The sequence below is a fragment of the Hesperophylax consimilis genome, chromosome 5 (assembly GCF_061612785.1).
Source record: "Hesperophylax consimilis isolate HC1 chromosome 5, BYU_Hcon_1.0, whole genome shotgun sequence".
NCBI lineage: Eukaryota > Metazoa > Arthropoda > Insecta > Trichoptera > Limnephilidae > Hesperophylax > Hesperophylax consimilis.
The window spans coordinates 29,267,606-29,292,498 of NC_142840.1; the positions used below are offsets into that span (position 1 = coordinate 29,267,606).

The 24,893-nt window shown below is 33.2% G+C and overlaps 1 protein-coding gene across 1 annotated transcript; it reads left to right on the plus strand.

Moving 5' to 3' along the window:
• The first annotated feature begins 282 nt into the window (after window positions 1-282).
• Window positions 283-22,983, plus strand: Ir76b (Ionotropic receptor 76b). The gene is made up of 8 exons (XM_089632286.1): window positions 283-301; window positions 1,695-1,774; window positions 2,693-2,881; window positions 4,051-4,387; window positions 5,491-5,684; window positions 20,108-20,400; window positions 21,412-21,595; window positions 22,699-22,983. The coding sequence occupies exons 1-8, from the start codon at window positions 283-285 to the stop codon at window positions 22,981-22,983; spliced, it is 1,581 nt and encodes a 526-aa protein (XP_089488412.1).
• Window positions 22,984-24,893: the final 1,910 nt, after the last annotated feature.

A 24,893-nucleotide genomic window follows, 5' to 3' on the forward strand; every position in this document is an offset into this window, starting at 1 on the left:
AAATAATTAAACCTTAGTTAACGTATTTCAACAATGTCATCTAAAATAATTCAATCAATTGCAAGATAATTAATTATTTTAAAAACCCCGTATTTCTTTTTTAAATAATGGTATAAAAATGAGAAAATACTTTTAAAAGATGTAGAGAAAAATTGAAATTCTTTATCGGTAAGTTCTTTTGAATAAACGTAACGAAATTTTGTGAGCAGCCTTTAAAAATACATGAATTTTTATTTTTATTTAAGTACATAAAACAGGCATGGTGACCAAAAATGTACAAACATGGATGTTAAAATACTTAGTAATAAGAAAATGATAATAACAACAAATTAACAAAAATTATAGTAAAAACAAAAATAGTAACAAAATGAATTAGCTAAATATGCAGAAGTAAATGATAAATAAGAATGTGCAAAAGGTAAATACAAATATGTTCATAAACGATTTGTTATTGTCACACTTGTTCTGGTGAGACACTCAAAAATGTCTATTCATTATTACAGCCATGTATAGTGTTATAATTTCTTAATTTTCGCGGTACAGGGGAAAAATAACCTGTATTTGTGTGGTAGGCTTTAATATAGAAAATGTCTTTCATCCTCCTTGTTGATTTTCTTGATGGTATGTTGATGTTAATTCAGAATAAAATGTTTGGTGTAGCAACTGATGCATGTATAATTTTGTGTAGAAGCAATACATCAGAAAGTTTAGGTCTGGCTGTCAATTAGTGTAGTTTATAGTGCAAAATTCGGTCATTATATGTTCCAAATTGACCACAAATTCCAAAACCTTCACGATAAGCTACATAAGATACACGGGTTAGTTTTTTTTGTTAGTGTTGATGAAAAAAAAATCTGCTTGTTCTACTCCATACCGTAGAATGAGAAGTTTACGATCACGGTATTTTTAGGATTTCATTTTTGTTTTAAATATCGACACGGACCATTTTAAAACTACTTTTTTTTTCAAAATGCTTTAGTACCAAGTCAACAATAACATTATAACGTTCACCCCCTTATGAATCATATTACAGTAAGTATTGATAAAATTATTCATCGATATGATAATATTATTAAGACAAGTACCTATTCTGTGGTCGCCACACAGGGAAAACGCAGCCCATTATACTAATGTCACTAGATAGTACCTTTAACATAGGTGGGGATGGGACAGTTGAAATCACCCCCTGAAGCGGGGATCATTGTTACACGGACGCCAGCACGCTTGGACGTCGCTACCCTTAAAGAGCTTTTAAAGCTTTCTGACATAAAAAACCTTATATAATACTAAAAACAATGATGAAGAATAATTGTGTTATATCGTAATTTTGTTAAGTTTCTTTCAAACAAATGATAAAATCTCAACCAAAATGTGAACATTTTATTTTTTTCTAACAGCGTGTTTTATTTTTTCAATATTATTTTACTGAAACGTTAAAAATGAGTGGAGTAGAGATTTTTTTAGCAGCCATTTGTGTTAACGTTACATTTTGCGAGAATTATCCTCCTACAGTTGTACAAGAAGAAAATTTTTATAGTTTTGATCTTGCTGATCCTTCTGCCTTTGGTAAAGTACAAAATATTTTTAAATTACTATTATTACATCCGCTTGATCCAGAATTTCATAATTCATATTACACTATACAGAAACATTTTATTTTGGTAAGCAATTCTATATCTGAAGTATATTTGTAGGAAATATTAATAAGTCAGAAACCCTCAACGCCCTCAAGGCTGAAACCAATGGACGCCATTTCAGAATCGGAACAGTCCAGGTAAGTACCTAAAATTATCAAAAATACTAATTTCTGATATGTGTCTGTAACTCTGGTTCAATGAATGATTTGAAAATTTCAAACTTGGAACTGATTGTGTCAATTAAAAAAAGCGATTAATTAGATACCTACCTACCTATAGTCAGAAAGCTATATTTATCATAAGGAAAAATGACATATTTGTTTTCAAAAGGCAATGGTTAAATAGGTCGGCGCTAGAATGTTTAGTAGTTGTTAGCGACCCGTTAATAATCACTTGATGTAACTTACCTTGCTTAGTTCCACTTTTAAAATATAGCTCTGCAAAAATGAAGTTATATGTACCTACGCATGTTTCAAATATAAAAATTAATTACATACTTAATCGTTTGTCTAGATTTATAAAGATTGTTTTAAAATTTGTTTGAACATATCCATCAGCTCCAAACTACAAAAGTTCACGCTCATACATAGATATGTACACGGAGAAAAATGAGTATTGTTGATTTCTTAACATCCTGTTAAATCCTGGGTGACAGCGATCAATTCTCTAAAAAACTATAAGTACTTTCATAATATATCGGAACACGTGTTCATGCAGCTGTATTTATCTTGTTATTATATAATGACGAAATGCGAAAATATTAGAATTTTTCTCATTTAACATGAGTTCCGAGATCGCCGTAACATAATCGTGTTTTTCCGATAGTTTTCTAGGAATTCTGTCAATGGATTCGCTAAATTCGACTAGATATTTAATTAACATTATTTTATATCAGTTAGATTTTTCTCTGTGTAGTATTCATGAAGAATGTTATTAAGTACATTGTTTAATGCTTGTCGGTAGCACTACTTCTCCACTTTACTATAAATTATTTTAAAGAAATGAATTTTGGTGTATTCCAACTGTTTTGCACTATTGTGAACATCTTCTTGCAGAATTATCCTCTGAGCTATACGATTACCTACAAAAATGGCACGGTGCAAGGACTTGGGGTGTCATTTGATATCATTGACTTGCTTCAGAAGAAGTTCAACTTTACATACGAGATTGTGGTTCCAAATGACAACCAGGAAGGTAGCGTCAAATACCTGGATAATACGCTGATAGGACTACTTAGTCGGAATGTAAGTAAAAAAAATATATCTGAATGCGCGGAATCAATCAAACAGATGTAAAAAGATATCATAACAGAACAAGAAATAAAATTAAACGTATAATTCGACGCCGGAAATGCAAAAGGAAAAATGAATTAATCATACGGTTTTGATGAGAATTTTTGTCTGATCAAAATTGTACATTTAACTATTTTTTTCTACTAAATTGTCGCTTCCGACCTTTTGCCTTCCTGGCGTCGATATTGCCGAATAATAAAGCAAAAAATTAGAAGTGCCTTCCATACAAATTTGAACAGAAACAAATGTGCCACTGACTTAATACCTTCTAACAGCACGCAGTCTATCTCTCTTGAAATTGTAATTGTATGGAAATATAGGCTCAAATTGAGCTTATATTTGGATCACGAAACACGCCCTTAAGGTACTTCTTTATTTCCTTTGCTTTGTTAAGATTATTCTTCATTTTGTCGGTATAACATTGCTTATAAAAATGGTGTAGTATAATAAACGGTGAGCTTGGATGTTTGACCATGTTAAAATGATGTGTGTATAGGCCAGATTTATTAGTAAAATGATGTGTGTATTCGCCAGATTGCTTAGTAAAATGATGTGTGTATTCGTCAGATTGCTTAGTAAAATGATGTGTGTATTCATCAGATTGCTTAGTAAAATGATGTGTGTATTCGCCAGATTGCTTAGTAAAATGATGTGTCTATTCGCCAGATTGCTTAGTAAAATTATGTGTGTATTCGTCAGATTGCTTAGTAAAATGATGTGTGTATTCGTCAGATTGCTTAGTAAAATGATGTGTGTATTCGTAGTATTGCTTAGTAAAATGATGTGTGTATTCGCCAGATTGCTTAGTAAAATGATGTTTGTATTCGCCAGATTGCTTAGTTAAAATCAACAGAAATATAAATACTCCTAATCCCCTAGTACCATCAGAGTAAACTGAACATGTTGCTCGAGACGTGATGGAGGACTTAGCCAGCCGAGGAATTGAACGCATTACGCCTGGCCAGACGCGATGTCAACTCATCCACTGACTGGTTTTTGTTTAACCAACCAATCTCCAATACTCAATCTAAATCAATTATTTGTTTACATTTGCAAGATGTAATTCGTAAATCAGCTGCATGTTCAAAAATGAATAAATTATCATTATCTCATACCTATAGGAAATAGACCTTGCCGCCGCTTTTCTGCCTGTCCTCGCCGATACTGCAAACATAATCCAATACTCGACGGGCCTTGATGAAGGAGAGTGGCTAATAATGATGAAGCGTCCCAGAGAATCAGCCAGCGGTTCTGGACTTCTAGCACCATTTGATACGAGCGTTTGGTACCTGATCCTGGCGGCTGTGGTGTCCTTTGGTCCTTTTATCTACATAATGACGTGGCTTAGATACCTGATGACGAAAGACAAGAATAACATGCCTTACAAGCTTTCTCCATGCGTGTGGTTTGTGTATGGAGCGTTCATAAAGCAGGGAACTACGATGGCTCCTGATGCAAGTGAGTAAAACTATTAATTCCTTCACTTGATTTGAAAACTATTTTATTGTCATATACCTACCTAAATCTACTTGAGTTATAGCCTCATTGCAGAGGATCGTATCCACTCTGATCGACCTATTTAACCAGGTGCCTTCACTCCCTATGGCAGTGGCGGTTCGTGTAATGAGGCAGGGGAGGCACAACCTCCCCTAAAAATAAAAGAAAAAAACGGAAAAAGATACTAATTTTCGAAATATGGTATCCATTCCTTCAACATGTGGTATAAGCTTTTGTTACTTCAATTCAAATATCACCTATTTATTTCACCACAACTTATAATATGATGTAACTCATTATATCGAGCGGCCACGCATGGATTTCCGCTTGCCGAGCTATCATTGCTGCAAAAAATGCACTAGGGAGGAAAATGTAGGGCCCACATCCGAGAGTCACTGATTTCATTGTGGCAAAGGAGGGTAGGGAATCGAGATGGAGGGTAGCCTGACATGCGATGTTTAGTTTGAGGCGCACATTCAACTACACTTCCGAAGTAGTACTTAACATTTACGATTTTTTTCCATTATTCTATTTTATAGTTTATTACACAGTTTTGTTTTTTTACCACTATACGTGGCGGTCAAATAAATTAGACATTTAATTAGATCTCCAATTATTTTGCAGTCATGAAAGACCGTCGTTGATTTGATATTCCGCTAACGAGTTATGTAGGTTTATATTATACATAACACTTAAAAAAATTATGTTTGTGCCTCCCCAGTTGTTAACCCCACAAATTGCACAAACACGACGCACGACGCAATGCTCGCGACGTTGCGGTCAACTGTGGTGAAACTTGATTAATAGGTTCAACACATTGCAATTGGTGATCTTCACCCGCTTCTGCTATCTTCCACTTTGCCAGTGACCCTGAACTTCTCCATTTTCGAGTTATTAGTTTGATGAGAAACGTGTCCAAATCATATTAGAATATGTTGTAGGCTGACAGTTGATAGATTATTCTGGATACTTAGTGATAAGATTAGTGCGTCCATGATATGTCAAAATAAATTAGAGAGTGAATATCATATGAATTCAATGTTATTTTCTTTCTTTTGTCGCAGATACAACTCGCATCCTTTTCGCTACCTGGTGGATATTCATCACCCTCCTATCAGCCTTCTACACCGCCAACTTAACCGCTTTCCTGACCCTCTCCAAGTTCACTCTGTCCATTAACGACCCCAATGATCTGGTGAAGAAGAACAACAAGTGGATAGCGAGGAAGGGAAGCGCAGTGGAGTATGTTGTTACGAACGTAAGTTATTAAACTATTTTTACAACTTTATCTCCTGCACAGGATTATTGCGGTGCGATAGGCACTACGATGGCACACATAGATTAAAGAATAACACATGTCACAGTTCATTTGTGAACTATTTTTGCTGAAGTAAACTTTTTATAAAAGTAAAGTTTTTGTAAAAATTCTTTTACTGTGGATCGAGACACTCGTCATACATTCATGCTTTTGGCCTATCTTTTCTTGTTCAATACTGAATTGAAGATAGGATGTAACCTATCTTGTTACGTTGCATTAGAGTTCCGTCGTGATTACTAACACTGACAAAAAGTAGGTAGTCTAACATCTTCGAGTATTTTTTGCTATTAGCTGAATAGTCATTGAAAAGTTGAGAAAAATTAAGATGTATTCAACTAAACGGCGTAAAAAAATCAGACATCAACAAATTATCTTTTCTTTTCCCTTTTAAATATATTATGCGCGTTAATCATCGTTGTATAATAATACTTGTCGATAAGTATTTATTTTTTTTTTTTTTTTTTTTATTTATTATAAATTTTTTAAAGATACAAGATTTATGCAGTCCCACAAAGCTGTCACACATGACGGCTTGTCTGTAGGTTCTACAAATAATATATATAAACATTTTTAATACATGTATGACACAAAATTATACAATAAACAATATCACAAAATAATATATATCAAAGTACCTACCTATATACAAATTATTTAGGCAGGTACGTTGAGATGTTCAGGAATACATCAATAATAAAGTTCAGAGATACATAGATTCGTCGCTTATTAGCCAACGCTTAGTGTTTTTGGGGCAGGGTCTCTCATTATTCTGAGGTTTAAAAGAATTATTAAATTTATTGAAAATCTCTGGTATTAAATATTTAAGCGTTCGGCTTCCATACTTATTTGTTACTCTTGGAATAATGGGGCCCTTATTTTCAGTGAATCTTGTTGTGTGATTATGCACCGGTTGCTTTTTATATTTGCTATCTCCCTCATTATCCATTATAATAATGTACCAAAGAAGACCCTTTATTGGAAGTAGGCCCTCAGAACCATACAGAAGTTTTAGATTACTTCTTTGTCTGTAGATATTCGGTGGTACAATTTTTTTTATTATAGCAATTTGTAAGTTTTGTATATATTTAATATAAATATTGCTTGAGTGCCCCCAAGTTCGTATGCCATATCTGAGTATGGATTCGACCATAGATAAATAAATTATTTTAAGATGAGGCAAAACAAATTTCAGTTTATAAAAATTACTTGCAAAAGATCGGAGCTGGTTACAGATTTTAGCCACTTGTTTATCCCATTTAAATTTATTGTCTACTATTAGTCCCAGATAAGTATATTCGTTAGTAAAGTCAATTGTTTCACAGTGGCAAATATTTTCAATTTTTCTATGAATACATTCAGAATTATGAGCAATTATTTTGGGTATATTCCATATTCCCAGGCTTGGTGATTTTACATACATACATTTTGTTTTTTTAACATTAATAATTAAACCAACATCATGAGCCCATTTAAGTAGCTCGTTAAAGTCACTTTGCAATTGTTGAATAGCTATGATAGGATTTTCATTGTATACTACAAGTGCAGTATCGTCAGCAAAAATGAATCTAAAGGCCTTTTTAAAGAGTTTTGACATAACAATAACATATATAATGTACAATTTTGGACCTAAAATTGATCCTTACGGTACTTCTGATTTAATATGTCTTCCTTTACTCATATCATTTAAAATCTTTACGTTCATTTTTCTATTAGTTAAGTAGTTTTTAAAAAATGAGAGGAGTTTACCCCGGATTCCAATGTTTTCAAGAACCTCAATTAATTGTATATGGCTGAGAGTGTCAAAAGCTTTTGAGTAGTCAATAAAAAGCACCAGTACATGTTTTTTAGAATTAAGTTGAGAATTTATAAAATCAGAAAATTTTTCCAGCAATTTATCACAACTTTTTTTTTCTGGAACCGTACTGGCATTCATCTATAATATTCAAATTATTCAAATATTTATCTAAATTTATCGAAATATATTTTTCTAAATTTTTTTCTAGTGCCGGGAGAATAGAAATTGGCCTGTAATTGTTAATTTCGGAGTGATCTCCATTTTTGAAAATAGGTCTTAGAATGCTATTTTTTAATTCATCGGGGATGAGGCTGGTATCGATTATTCTGTTGATAAAGTGAGCAATAACAGGGCTAAGTAATTTGACATGTTTTTTTTAAATCAAACATACGAATTAGATCTATGCCCGGTGACTTTGAATTTTTCATACCTCCGATAATATATTCAATTTGCTTAGCATTAGCTCTAGGTAAGTACATTGAATGCGGTAGGGATTCTTGCAAGTGATTAGACGCTCGGAAATCACATTCATGTAACAGCTTATTAACTCCTTCATCAAAAAAGTTAGCAAAATTTTCTGCCACTGCATCAGAAGATTGTGACTTTAGGAAATATTTAGATAAGACTTCATCGCAACCAGATTTATTTTTTCTACCCAAAATTGTATTAATTTCATTCCATGTTTTTTTAATGTCCTTGAAACAGTGATTAAATTTGTTATTATAGTATGCCTTTTTTGTGTTTAATATTTGTTTATTAAGTTTATTTCTATATTTTTTTAAAGCGATTTCATATTTTTTATTATTAGGCGTGTTTTTCCACTTTTTCCACATGGCATCTCGTATTAGAATACTTTCAGCGAGACTGTCATTCATCCAAGTTTTTTGGTTATTTCGAAAATTTTTTGTTTTTAATTTTGTAAAGGTACTTTTTTCATAAATATTTTTAAAAATCGATTTTAATTCTGCATAAATAATGTTTGGTTCAGACAATGTTAACATTGCATTCCAATCGGTGATTTCGATCAATAAATCAATCCCTTTGTCCGATAGTGCAGTGTAATACTCTTGGTGCGATTTGTCGACGGTACATTTATCATAGTAACAGAAGTTAATACTAGCTGCAGTTAGGTAGTGGTCAGCTATTATTGAATCGCATACGCATGAACTGATTTCGGTCGTCTCCTTCACTCTTACATAGATATGGTCTAAACATGAAGCCGTTACATAGTTAGTCAATATCGCTTCTCTAGTCACATCATTTATACATCTGGTCATTCCAAAATGAGACATGAGGTTTTCATATTGCATAGTTATGGGTTCGTGTACATTTAATAAGTTAATATTCGTATCACCTAGAACCAATACGGATTCTTTTATATCAATATTTCCCAATATTGTCTCCAGCTCATCAAGAAATAATTTTTTTTTTTGTATTAGGCGGTCTATATATTGCTAAAAGATGTAAGCGAATATGTTTGTTTACTGAAATGGTTCCGTAAACGCATTCAAAATTATTAGTCATAATATTTATTTTTTCAAATGTAAGGTGATCTTTCACGTACACAATAATACCGCCACCCGATCTTTTTGTTCGACAAAAATGGTACGAATTAAATCCCGGTAATTTATAAAGATTTATATTATTTTCATTAATAGACGTTTCGCATAGCGAAATTAATTCGATGTTTCTCAAAGAGCTAGAAACAATTAATAGTAAAGTGTCCCAATATTTAGATAAAGATCGTATATTTAAGTTGAGGGCAGTTATTTTATTATTTCCTAACACATGTTTTTTTGTAGCCCAGTTTTCAAAAATAGACGTGCGTTCATAATCTATTTCTGCTGTATCAAAATCACAGTTCAAGTCACCCATATAGAATAATATTTTAATTGGCAGCAATAATATATAAACATGTATTGGGATTTATAAATATAAATACGATAGATACATAACAATATAGCAGTAAGTATTTCCGATATGTTCCAGGTTAGATTATAGTTTTGTACAGAACAAGGTAGGTTTACTAATTGGCAACAATAATTACATATTGAACTTTTTCTACACATACGAATACACGAAGAGTGCGCGAACATCAATATAATCATAGATTTCAGTATACTAGCGTTTAACACTGTGGCAATGGGATAATGCATTGTAACATAAATGGCAAAATTTTTCTGCAAGGATATGAAATATTTATGTCTCAATAAATTATATACATTACAATGCATAAATGAAAGTGATAATATGAAGTTAAAAAATGAAAAAATTGTAATTAGCATTGTAATTGTTTTTTAGAATTATAATACATACCTAATCATAGTCTATACGACTTTGAGCGATATGCATCATCTTTTTGTAGTAAGAACAATTAGTATTATTAGCTTTGTGATTGATATTTAGGGTCATCTTGAATAAGGTGTTCTGATATGCACAGTTACTACATTTTTCTCCAGTGTTTTTGTTAGGGCATTCCTTCCATTCGTGATCTTTTGCGCAATGTAAACACGTCGCACGTTTGTCCTTATTAAAACATTTTAATGCAGTGTGACCAAATTTGAGACAATGGTAGCATTGCGTCAAGGGGCTGGCATCTTCCACTCGTACTCTGCTAAAACCAATGTTAATTTTTTCCTTTTCCATGAGGTATGACCTTACTGCTCCGCTGGTTTCAAATATATAATTAGTGAGTCCATTTTGGTTTTTTGGTTTAAACATTTTTATTAGTTTAATCGTGTTTTTAGTATCGCTATTCATGATATCTTTTATTCCATCGTTTTGTGTTTTTATTGCCTCAATTATGTCCTCTTCAGTTAAATCTACTTGAAGATTTCTTATGAATATTTTTGGATTTTTCTTTCTTAATTCCTCTGCAACCATGTTTTTTTTAAGGGTTTTATTGATTTCATCTGTCAATTTCTCTGCATGTTCTTTTGAAGGACAAGATATAATTAATTTATTTTGCGAGGCTTTTCGTATTCCGTTCACTGCGATACCCAAGTTTGCTATTTTAATTTTCTTTACGATTTGTTCTTTAATAGCATCCGATGTCATGTTCGAATCTTCACCTTTGATGATCAATGAGAATTTGGATTCCGGGATTACTTTGAGACAACTTGCGTATGTTTTTTTTTCAAAATTGCTGGTATTCTCGATTTTTTTTTCTAATTTTTCAATTAGTTTTGACTGGAGACAAACAATCTCGTTTTGAAAAGATATTTTTTCCTGAGTCCATTTTTCTTCTAATAGTTTTATATTTAATTCCAGATTATTTTTAGCTTTCGAGTCCTTTACCGTAGAAATATTTGAAATTTCTAATTTTATGTTTTCTATTATCGACAGCACGTCCATAATGGGTTAAGCTTGTGACCGCGTCACAAGCTTAACCCATTATGGAACACCTCGCTCCCGGCAAAACTTAGATAAATGTGACAATTCTCTAATAATGTATTGTCTTTCTATAAACACGTCTACACACTACCACGGTAGAATGACGAATGCCTAGATGTCGTCGCGCCTAGATGTAAGCCTAGATGTCGTCGCGTAGGCAAGTACAGCGAATTTTACGCGATATAATAAAGTCTAGCTAAAAACGGTGCCATTACTAATAATGTCATCGTTTTTTAATGGCGCTTGATAGTTTCTATAAATCGACCCATTTTGTCTAACACGAATATAATTGGGCAGTTCAAGTTCGTGACTGTCAGCAACATTTATGACACTCGTAACATTAAGGATTTAGATGTATGCTTTCGTTGTAAATATTAAAACCTTTTTACTGTTTAAATAAACAGACAACATTGAAAATATCCTACTACCATCACAGCAAGCGGAAAATGTTGCTTGTGTCTTGATGGAAGACTTAATGTAACTTGAAATTGACGCGATTCCAACTCAGCTACCGACCGGTCATAGTAAATATTTTCTTACATCGGTATTTTAAATAGGTACTACTATTGAAATTGGCACTGTAAAAGTCTTGTATCTTAGCCATATACTTAAGTACATCAAACGTTATGTAGGTATTGTATATAAAATAATGTGTTTGGTTTACACATGCGCGATTTAAGCCTAGTTATGAACATAGATTAACCAGGATTGAAATATGGATTATAATTGAATTTATTACGAATCTTTATGAAGTTTTTTAATTAATTATTTCTTTCCTACTGCAAATGTATTTTTTTTTAATTTATAGCAACATTTCGAATAAGCAATTATTCGAAGGCGCTTTATCTCGCCAATCCTGCCGAACAAGATATTAATACACTTTCAAATTGATGTGTACGTGCACAGTCCAGTTAGTTTTGTATCTACTAGAAAACTAGTAAAAATGCATGCAATGACTAATAAAATCATTACCTCAATGGATAGAATCAATCAGATTTTAAGTCATCATTGCTATTTTTCATTTACTAACTAAAATATTCAAAATCGTGCAGAGTATCCCAGTGACGTCCGTAGAGTGGGCATTGTCAAAATTACTATGCTAAAATAATGAGTTTAGTTCCATTTGTGGGTTTGGGTGAATATTATGGCGCGAATACACGTGCGCGCCGAAACGCGATTCGGGCCTCGAATTATGGGAAGTTGTAATTAGTCAATGGAAAGGAACGAAGCAACAGCAAATGGTGCCCAACGCCGGCCGCTTGAATTATACGCCGACGATAAGACCAAAAAGTACCGGATTATAAAATAGCAAATTTAAAATTAAAGGCTGAAAAGCTATGCCTACTCTAAGAAAAACGAACCAAAATGAAAAAATAAAAATTTCTGATCAAAATGTATTTTTCCCGTTAATTTGATAAATATCAGTTGGCAACAATAATCAGCAGAATATGATAATACATTGACCACTTTCAAATATTCAATACACAATTCATACCCGAACTTGAAAAACTAAACATAGTCTACATGTAGTCACAGAGAAATGTAGATGGATGGTACATATTGTTTTATTTGTTTAAATCATCTCCCCTCGCTGACCCAATGCGTAATTAAGGCGAAGCTTAATGCTAAATAACTATTTAGATTAACTTTTATGACGAATAAGTGTACATTACGAATACCAAAAAATATGATTTTGATAAATTGAAGGTTTTCCTATCGTTTCGCTTCAGTAGAATACAAATAAAATTACTTTATAAAAAATAATAAAAAAATATTTTTAAAAAAATTTGTGTATGAACGCGTAAAGGAAACAACTTTTAAAATACAGTATTATTAACTTTTTTGCTTTCTTATAAATTTATTTTCAAAATAAATAAAAACCAGTTTTGTGCTTGAAATCGAACGTTTCTAGACCTACAGTATAATGTGCCCAATAATATACACATTTTTGGCTTGTAGCTTCATCTTAAGGGCCGTTGAACAAAAGAGTGTTGTAATTTATTGGTGAAAGATAAATGTATCATGAGCTTATTACAATAGTATATGATACCTCCAATATACCGTTTTAAATGACCTGTGTAATTTATTATTTACCGAGGCCAGTTTAGACAGCGTTGCTATAATAATTATTGAAGGACCTATGTTACATAAATGTCTTTCCCGCTGTCGCGTCGTAAGGAACACTGGAAATAAATTCGTGCGAACAAGCTCATGCGACGGCTGCATTTGCACGAAACATATAAAACTATTGAACGTGAAACACGAACCTTATGTTGCTTTAATGAATTATTTTATTAATTGTTCGTTTAATATGGCAAGTTATGTTTTGCGACGCCAAAAACTATCACACTGAAAAACAATTTGAGTGTAAAGTACAAAAATTACAAGATTGTTGCACGACATATAAGAAATACACCAATTATAACAAGGTATTTGACTAACTACCATTTGTATTCCCCATCGCCTAAAATAATAATGGAGGGAAATAATTCAGTGGGCATCTTCAAGATGTTAAAAGTTACTGAGGCAGTTCAGTTATATATAATAAATACTGCTTAATTTTTACATTAAAAATTAAATATAAAAACTATAGGCCGCCTCAGAAGAGGAAGATCTCCCTGATGAGGCAGACTTTGAAAGTTTTTAATTTATTCTTATATACTTTATATTCACATAATATACTTACAAATTTTGTCATAGAAGCTATTATAAATATATTTAAAAAACACTACTAGGTGATATAAATTTACCAAACAGGACACTGTTCATTGTTTACCTAATAATTGTGGTGTAAAAATACATACAAAATTACTTATCTATGGCTGAATACAAATGACAGCAAGAAAAAAGAAAACAATTCATAACCGATTCCAAAACGGTACGCTTTCAAATTCAAATATTTTTTGAGATCCAAGCGCCTATCCAGGAGTAGACATCGACCACAGAATAAACAAGAATATATTATTTGTTACAAAAGACATATAATATCTTAAGTGCGATCTATGTAAATAGCTACAACGTGGTGCAATGAATAAAATCTCTACAGCAGCCAATATCAACAGGATATTGAAGATACCTAAGAATGTACAACTACGAAAAGTATTATTTTGCTCGAGAAATCACGTTGAGACCTACGAGTACCTATATGAAGCCGAAACATATGTAAACAGTATTTAGGCAGACCAAGACAGAATGTTTTGGTCAACCGAGAGAGGCTGCAAGACAAGGATTTCTGTACGTGTGATCATCTAGAAAGTGATCACACATGCAGAAATGAGTCATCTGAAGTGAAATAGCTTAGAAATCAAGGAGGCAGAAACACATGCTAAAATAAAAGTAAGGTGTGGATTACACGACTCACAGTCGGGTGGAAATTATAATCACTGGCCACCACTGCTTTTTATCATTGAACGTCAATCATATGAAATGTCAAGAGCTCTCAGTTCTGGTATTGTTTACTTTACTATTATTGGAAAAATCGATTTGCTTTTTACACGTGCTTGTTCTGGAATGGTTGGGGATGTCGAAATGTTCCACCAAAAAGCCATAAAATTAAAAGTAAACTTTTTCTTTTCCATTTCCTTTTCCAAAACTACGCTGAACAGAAAACAAAATCTCGAAATAATTCATCTACAATTACCCTTCTCCAGATTCCAGTCATTTGTTTTTTTTAACAACGCAGTGGAAACGGTATTTAGAAAATAAAAATGGACATCATACAGCGCCCTTGAGGTGTTTTTGCACAAAAACGGCGCTATACAAGTCATCCAAGTATTATAATTATTTATTATTATCAATTATTTTACTTTTTTTCTATGCTGCTTCTAGTTTCGGATTCAAAATGGCTGCTTTATTTTTACACGAATTGAGTGGTCAATGCCGGGATAGTGCCTTAGATGAACTAATAGAGGAAGACACGTTACTGAAAAAACGCGTGCGAATTCACTGAACCGAGTTCAGTTGATGTACAAGCATCCCGTTCATATAGCTATTGCATTCGTAAAATTTATTTTGTACGGAAAAAAGGAATATAAGCTTTTTACCACACTTTTTCAAAATATTTTGCTAATATTTCACAAACTGCTCTAATTATTATTTTTACCTTTTTTTAGAAAACAATAAGTCGATAAAAACTGCTTTGGTTCACCAAATACAGGAGATGATTGTTTTTTTATAAATAAGTGTGGCATCAAGAAATCAATGCACGGGATTGATTTTGAGTTTCGTGCCCTTCGCGTCTAAGAGAATTTACGACTGTTTGTTTTAACGGAACAATAGTCGTACACACAATAAATAATGAGAATAAAGGTTATTTAAATAGCACTTTCTGAGGAACATGTAACGAAAAGTTTTTTGTAAATTTAAGGTTAACCGCATCACCTGAATATGTCATCCCACGTCGTATGATATAGGGACAAGGATAAAATATTGGGATTTTCAAATTCTAAAAATAAGACATACTCTCGCCTAGCCTACATTAAATTTAATTTTGTCCGACGCTGAACGCAAGAAAATTTATGAAAAAGGTGAAAAAGTTCCTAGTAGTTTCCAATTTCGTCAGTCCAGTTTATTTTATTTATTCAAAAATAGTTGTTAACATAAAAAAAATAATCTTCACATCTCACTAGGGCATTCCTGTTTCGTGATGTGCAGCTTTAATTAATGAATTATTTTGAATAATAATTATTACTTAATTATTTAATCCATAATTAATTATTTTTGAGAATTAAGTTATATGGATAGCAGTTGATTTCAAAATTTGCTTATGGGGGATATTATATTGTTAGTTAGCCTAAGCACAGATTTTAGAAAAAAATATTTTTCGATCAGTAACTTTCGTAAGTCCTTTACCACAATCAGTTGGAAAGGCTGTAAGACTAGTAAGTATATCGACGGAAATATTAGTTTCATACTTTGTCCGTTTGCCCTTTGTTTGCCCATGTCTACTCCGAACTGGTTCGCTATTTGCCCCAGTAGCGTGACAGAATCATCATCGATATATTAGTATCTAGGTATTTGGTTTGTATGAACACACTCGTAATTTATCATATTGTATAGCATACACTATGCACTAGTACAATGCTCTGTTGTAGAACCCAAGCCTTGAACTAAATTGTAATTTTATTTGGCCGCCGCCCAGGAAACCATTTACTGGATAACCAACAATTCTGCTGCAGCAGAGTTTCCCGGGTTCATGGATTGTAGTTTCCCTAGGTGTTGGTGAAAGATGTCCACCAGCTGTGTGGCAGGCCGAAGAATTTCCCAACCCATGCCTTGCACTACAGTGGGAGGGATGGATTCGTACGTCCTTCACACCTGGACACACTAACGACTGATCCCCAGATTCCTACCAACCCCCTGGGCCCTGGGCTCATAACCACAATCACATAACCTTAGGCTATGACGCTTAGGGGGGCTAAAAATTATTTTTTCTATCTCGGTGCTGTGATTTGCGTTCGGAAAACTCTAAAATCTTCTATGATAATTTAGTGACTCGTTTTATAGAAGTAGAGATGACGCTACTTCCGTTCGCAGCTCACATGTAGAAGCTTCCGGATGGTCGATATGTGTAGGTACCTACTTATAGTATTTAAGTTTTAAATTTTAAATGAGATCTCAGATTGATGGAGGGACTATTGGCATACTAGCCCAAGACGGCAGGAACAATTAATCGGGCCAAGCCCACACCTTATAACTTTTTCCTTTCTAAAACATCGTTTTTCTTTATTTTCTTTAATAGGACCTTTCACACAAAAAACCGTACAGATCTTTTTGATAAGTACATTATTGGATATAGGCATGAAGATCTTTCACATTGCGTATAAGTCACATTGAGTTAGTTCAACATCGTTTCCTAAAAGGGATTGCTAGGAGGCTAGGATTAGAAAGAGGCAATTAATTACTCGTATTATGAAATTGAACAAATTCTAAAACTTTCTCCTTTAGATCTCATTTGATTCTTTAAAATTATCAACAATATTATTGACTCACCTACATTACTAGAACTCATCGCATTCAATATACCTTATCGTAGACTAGTAGAAATAAAGAACTGCTCTTCCTCAATCAACACTCGACTAATTATGCTGATAATTCACCATTGTCCAGAATATGTAGAATGGTCAACTCACGTCAAGACCTTGATTTTTTTAATATAAGTCAGAATTTTTTTTGTCGCTCACTATGCAATTGAGGATATTTTGTATCACTTTAGTTTTAGCAAGGTCTTGACTTGACACTTCTATTTCATTTCTATTTTCTTATGTTTTCCCTGTTTGTCTATGCTTTTATAATAATACCATCCTTTACTCTTGCACTTTACATTGTCCCAAATCTCGTGTCGCTTTGTAATATATTGGACTTAAGTCCGTTAATTAATTAATAAATAAGATATATTATAGAAACCTATGAACAATGGTGGTGAGAAAAATATAATTTACCTACTATTTCTAGTTTTGTGTTTATAGTAGTTTCTTTGGCTCCAAATTATAATTATTGATTGAAGTACTGTAAGGAAAACTACATTTTCTGGACAAGTGCTTTGCATCAAAACTTACATGACATGACGGCCTCCGTGGTCGATGGGGTAAGGCTCTCGACTAGCAAGCAAAAGGTTGCGGGCCCAAATCTCGGCGAGCGCAAGTAAATTTTATTTGATTAATTTGTGATCACAATTTATTAATTTTAAATAATATATATTATACTGAATGTAATCGGTTACATTAACACATCTTCTTGTATGTATGACCTAGCAATAGGTACCTACATGTTTTTTACGACACGCTGAAGCAAAATAATAAATATTTCTCTACGCAACCTAAAAACTCAACATAATTAAGAAACAATACCTATGTATGTTATCACGCCTACCATCTTGAGTTTCGCTAGTTACTAATTAACACATTGTAGTCGGGAGCTTCAAACAATAGACTCTAGCCTATAGCGGGTGTTTTTCGCGATTAGCGCAAAAATATATCCTCATCCCTTTCGTTAGTATCTGAAGACATTTTTGAAGGGTAAAAGAAAATATCAATTAGATAAATTCCACTAAAAAACACGTCTGTTTTGTAACTCTGTATATCATAACTAAAGCACGTGTATATTAGCGCCACTCCTTCACAAGTAACGAGTGCCGGGAACATACATCCAATTGCTAAACAATTTTTGTGTTATCTCTCATTCAGGAAATGATTATTGTAATAACATCCTCGGGATTATCTCATAAAAGTAAAAGTCCAATGAATTTATAACACGTCATTAAAATATAATAGGTACTCATATTCCCAGTACAACTAACAAACAATCTTTGAAATTTAACACGGTAAAATTGCCTAATTATTGCAAGAGTGTGTGTGTACATAAAAGAAACAACGGCTTATCTTTTTTGTTATATGTGTGTGTAGTTTGTAATGTCTTCAAGCGTTTAGATTAAATAGTCACGGGAAACAATAATAATAATTTTCCTTCCTCGCCTTTGAAGTAGAGCCGGCGTAAAGGGTATTTTTACCCGTCCGCCAATAAGCACCAGTCGGCCGCGCGGGTAAAAATACCATTCCCGCTCATAGTGTGTTAAGTAAGCGGGTAGATAAATATTTTTCTTACGCGTTGATGTCTTTAACGTGACGCTTATTCTACAACTTATATGTTTGGTAACTTACGTCCTAAAAATAACAAATATTAAGTAGTTACCTAAGTAAAACGCTATTATTTTGTATACTTACGTTTTCAGAACATATATTGCAGTTGAGTAATAAGATCTTGCAAAGGGTTTTCAAATCCCTAAGCAATTATGGCTATGTATAATTGCGTTATAAGGTCTAAAATCGAATACGCGTCAACTGCATGTGTACCCGTAACAGCAAAAATACATTTAGAAAATAGAACAGATTCAAAATAAGTCCCTTTTGCTCTAGTCGAGGAAGAGTGGCGCCCTTGTAGTAAAGGCGTACATAAAAAAAACAGCCCGCTTATGTTTCTGCTCGCAAAACTCGAAAAGTAGTCGACCGATATCGCCGAAAATTTCAAAGTTTTTTTATTAGTACCAGGAGTGTTAAGGAATGTTTAAATGGTAGTAGAAGTCGGGGACGCCCAAGGAATACTTAAGGCAATATCTCTGCACTGGAATGAGATACGGAGTCGAATTAAATTCGATGTAATGGAGTTGTTTAACAGTAACATTGTGGTATAAAGTAGTGAATGGTGGAAGGAGTTGGAGAAAGAAATTAGCAAAAGGATCCACTAGTACCTACTACATAAAATAAAGATTTTTTTTCCTGAAATGCTAATGGTCCGTTTTAATCTCATTTTATAATACTTATTTATATATGTTTATTTTGTTTTAACATATCAATTGCATTCATCTCTTTCCACTTTGATTACTTATCTTGTTCTTATATAATTATTATATTCACCCATTCTCTTTATAAATGTCTTTAATTTTTTGAGCATTGTAATCAAAAAAAGGAGAACAAAAGCATTTTTAAATTTTAATTTATTTAGTAGATAATATTTTACCCTTTAATTTTGGACAAAGGAGTTTTTATGAAGAAATTACAACGTTAATTGAAAACTACATATGTTCCTAATGTTTATATTTTTACACCCTTACCACCTTAAACAACCATTTACTCTACATTAAGGGTTGGTTATCAGTTGTGTAGAGTTTGAAACACGTATATTAGTCAGACCCTGTTGTGTTCCTACAAACAGTTCTTCAACTCGTCGTGGAAGGAGATTTAAGAGAATAAGTTATTTATATTAAATCAGGGATTTATTCAATACTTTGCGTATTACAAAAGTGACTTCGATGGTCGACCTAACTAGGAGCTGGCCAAATGAGATCTGCAAGCACCATGTTTGTATGGAAGCAGCCTAACTGGCCCTGGTGACTATTGACTACTAGCTGCCATCTTGTGGACTTCCAAGCAAGCTCTTTGCACTGCCCTCTATGAGTGCATCTGTGAAGCTCTTACTTCCCAACAGACCCAAAACCTTACTTTATATTGTTTACCCTTTATTCAAAATAACTATAATATATTGGTCACCATGAAACACGCAGTTGCCTAGTGTGGTGATTCAATGTGTCATTGCCTTGTAAATGACAATTAAAAACCACGCATTTCTTAAATAAATAATTAAATTAGACAGTAATTCTAATTTTGTCACTAATTTTCAGTCGGAAGAAGAGCTTTATTTCCTCAACAAGATGGTTTTGAAAAATCAAGGAGTATTCCAATCTGGAGAACTGGACGCATCATTCCTAAACTACGTGGATAATAACATCGTCTTTGTCCGCGACAAGCCAGCGGTTGAATTGCTGATGTATGAAGACTACAAGAATAAAACCCTTCACAACGTCGAGGAAAAAGATCGCTGCACTTATGTCGTCACGAAGAATAAGTTCATGACGAAGTCAAGGGCGTTTGCTTTTCCAAAAAACAGCTCACTGATTAAACTCTTCGACCCCGTGTAAGTATCAATGTAAAATAAATATATTTAAATAAAATTATAAATGCTATATTTCTCTTATATAAGCTCCAAAACGCTGTTGAACGTCGCAGAACGGGTTCCTTCTAACCCATCGACCTAAAAATCCATTCTCAGGTGCATGTTCTAACCGGGTAATCACATAACTTCATTTTTAAGTACCTACCCGCTACCCCTAATTTACAGGCATGTGTATCGCCGCCTTGGCGTTTTGGTTATTTGCTACGCACTTATGACGTCATGATTTTATATATGTATAATCTGACAAGAGATGGTTTTAGACCGACAATTTTGCAAATCTTTTTTTAATCTAGAATCGCAATGAATTCGAAAAGCTTCGTATTCTAGAGGACAAATGTTGGAATTAGCTATTATTAGAGAATGCAAATAATGCCTGCTATTGTTTAAAAATATAATATTGACACTGCCAGTATACAATACGATCACCTTGACCGTTGAATGACTATTGGACTGTTCGAAAGGTCACGACTAAAAGGTGCGCCCGTTGACCTATAGATATAAAAGATTATCAAAATAATTAACTGTTAACGTGTTGTGGTAATAAAGGTGGTTTCACCAACCCAGAAATCAAAATATCAATCAAAAAAAAATCTTGGTTAACCTTTTTATTTTATTTTTTGAATGTGCCCTTACTGCTTTTAATCATAGAAGAAGAAGATTGTACTAATACATCTAAACGAAACATGAAAGAACAAGACACAACAAAATAAAAAGATGACGGTCACAACTAGAGATCCTGGGTTCATTTCCTAGCCGTGACCGTTATCTATTTTATTTTTATGTGTCTGGTTCAGTTTCGTGTTTCGTTTAGATTCATTAGTAATATCTTCTCCAATTATTTATTAGATTGATGGTTATCTATAACCTTCAAAAGAAGTTAAAGTTGTTCCTGTATATTATTCATATTTAGAATCCAGTGTCAAAGACGCCAAGGACGGCGATTTTTTTAATGATGTGTTTATTTTCCAACAGAATACTGAATCTCGTTGAATCTGGTATAGTGAAGTACAAGACGATGTACGAATTACCCGCCAATCAGATATGCCCCCTTGACTTGAATTCCAACGAAAGACGTCTGAGAAACAGCGACTTACAGATGACTTACGTGTTGGCTGGAATTGGCATAGCGACTGCAACCTTTGTATTTGCTCTTGAGGTAATTTCATTAGTTACTCTGAATTATCATCTTTATTGGAAGCTGTATCGGGGGTGTGTACATTGGGGGCTCTCATTTTAAGATCTAGGGGAGAAGGAATGGGCAGAATTTTGAACTGAAACATTAATTTAAGAAGAACTAAAATAAAACTTTAAGACTTTAATTTTATGTACCTATAGGAAAAAATCGGCAGTCAGATATTATGGAGTTCTTATCATTCAGGTGTAAAAAATGACATCATTCACGTATCTTCAAACAATCGGCGTAGCTCTTGGAATACTCTAAATAAACTAAAAGATATCTCCAAAAGTGTAAACCTCTTTCACAAATTTACGTAGCTAATTGTGTGTTTATTTTCTTCAAACGAATGAATGCAAACTGGGAAGAGGAAATTAACCCACATCCCGACATCCGATCGGTACTACCCAATCGAGATTTGGCTCAGTTGATAGCGCGGTTGACTCCAGACCCTGAGGAGGAAGTTTCAATCCTCAGTCAAACCATTTTTTTAAGTTTTAAAAGTCATTTAAAAAATTCACGGCAGTTTAAAAGCCAGTCTCCAGGAGGAAGTTTCAATCCTCAGTCAAAGAAAAAATCTTTGAAATTGGCTACTAGCTGGCCCAAGAGATGGCCCAACTAGATCGAAAAAAATAGGTATATCTTAATTATCAACTTTGATTTTTACGGGTTGATTTTTAATTCGTTTTCGGAAATAAATTAATGCAAATCTCGGAAGCGGAAATTATCCCACTTCCCAACATCCGATCGAGCTGAAACTCGGCAGACTAGTCCTTGACAATTCATTCTATCATTATGTGGCAATCACGTACACACGCTGACATATACGCATTTCTCTGAAATCGGATGACATTACAGCAGTTAATTTACGAAATAAATGTCGGTCCTACCTGATCGGCAATTGTCGAGGTTGGCAGAGTTGACGACTCCAGTTCCTGAGTAGGAAGGTTAAAAAATATATTATTTTAAGTATTAAAAATACATTTGAAAATAGGGGTAATACAGTAAATAAAATGTGTTTTTATTAATATGAAAACGTTCTTTTTTGTTGAGAATTTGCTGACCAATTCGTTATATTTTTTCAGGTATTTTATCGATATTGGAACCGCATTTGCATCACACCTTTCGTCACCCAGGCCCGCGATGAAAACGAGAATTTCAAAATGCCGAAAGATTTCCGCAAAATATCCCCCGGACCCCCTCCGTACCAATCGTTATTCGGACAGCCCTACGGAGATATGGATACTAACGACGGGAAAAGGAAAACCATCAACGGAAGAGATTATTGGGTGGTTCAAATAACAGGTGGTGATACAAGGCTCATCCCTGTTAGAACCCCTTCGGCCTTTTTGTTCCAATATTCTTCATAAATAATATTTTTTTATGAAAGTCCACAAATATTCCCCAAAATATACGGGATTTTTATGTTATTATGCGTGGGTACCTAGAAAGCAAAAAATATCACAACTACAAGGATGCTTTAATCTTTCATTGTATGTAGGTACCATAGGCTGGGTATATCAGTATTTTTAGTAATGGCATCACCAGGCTTATCTAGTTCACAAGTAAAATACCCCAAAGTCTTGGACCTAAAAAGCCCTGTACGGAGCAATTCGGAGCTGTTTAATGCTCCGTACAGGGCTGATGCCCAAAGTATATGGGATTTTAATTTTAATATGTACCTAGAAAGCTAAAAATATTAAAAGAATGCATTTATATTTAATGTTACCTATCACCAGGCTTATTTGGTCAAGGGACCTAAAAAGTCCTGGACGGAGCAATTCAAGAACAATTTGGAGGAAAATGTATGGAAAATAGCAAAACCTACATATATTTTTAATGATGTATCCCATTTCTTGTCTCATCATTTACCCCAAATAAACATAAGCCTTTATTACTGCATTAACATCACAAAAATAAAAGAATAATATTTCATTGTCCGCAACTTTGCAAATTTGATTTGTATCATTTGAAAAGGGTGCCCGGGTATCTCATCAAAATGACAGTTCATTACACATACAAAAAGTGATGAGCCATGAAAAGTGATGAAACAAAAACTAGGTTAAATAGGTTACATAGGTAACTATTTAACCTAGTTTTTGTTTCATCACTTTTAATGTCTCTGTGTCACTTTTAAAGGTGTGTTTAATTATCATTTGGATGAAATATCATGGAACCGTTGAAATCTTAGTCATACAAGATGGCTGCCAGACAATTTCCTCTCACCCTAGAATTGGCTTCAATGCCATTCGTGCATAATCGCACTAACCAGGGCTTCTACCAGAGAGAATCTTGACGGACGTAAATGTCTCTCTTAGTGAGCATAAAGAGCAATGATACCCTTGAGCATAACCTTGGAAGAAATAAAGATAATATACTACTGTAATGTAGGTCAGTGTTGTACTTACATCAATAATTATAAAATAGTTGAATAGTACCTACACAAAAAACAAAGTAATTCTTTTTGAAAAAAATACAGTTGTTCTGTGTTGTTCTTAAAAAATATTAAAGATTTTTAGTATATACAATGAGAAAAATATTCAAATAATTTTAAATTTTAGATGATTGTTTCTATAAAAGTATTATTAGGTAAAGCACATTTGTAATTTATTTAGATTAGTTAAAAGAAGTTATACCTTTAATGTTTATCTATTTGTACTTTTATAAGGAATACCAAACTAAGGTCTAACAGAAATATTTATCATGATTGTTACTAATGATTATTATAAAAATAACATTATATTTTATTATAATCTTTATCATTACTAGATTTAAGAGCACGGATGTAGTTTTGCAACACGTTGCACTAAAAAGAGAGTAGGTTTTTGGAATGCAATAAAATGAAGTTTTCTATCACAACACAAATAGCTGTTTCAATAATATTTTTAAAAATACCTTCTTTATTTATAATGCACACAACGGACAGAAATTGACATAAAAACACAAATAATATTTACCAATCGTTCAATAACGGCGTAGGTACAAAAACACATTATGTAAAAATAAAACAATAAATGTGTATAAAAAAAGAAAAAATAAAATTTGGATCAAGTGAAATAAAAGTGATTCGTGAAATTTAATAATGTTCTGGGAGTATGGCTAAATAATATGTCCGAAATCTACAATTGATTGAGTAAATGCTATAAAAGTTGACATATTCGCATAAGAGGTTGGAAGAAGGTTAAGCAGGTTATTTGGAAAGGAATATGGAAAGTTTCATGGTTTCTTAGCAGACTGTGATTGTTGAGTTCGATTGTGACCAAGATGGAAAATTCTCCGT

Coding starts and splice junctions, on each gene's coding strand:
- Ir76b (XM_089632286.1), top strand. Junction 1,775..2,692: donor TCAGAATCGGAACAGTCCAG/GTAAGTACCTAA, acceptor ATCTTCTTGCAG/AATTATCCTCTGAGCTATAC. Junction 21,596..22,698: donor CCTTTGTATTTGCTCTTGAG/GTAATTTCATTA, acceptor ATATTTTTTCAG/GTATTTTATCGATATTGGAA.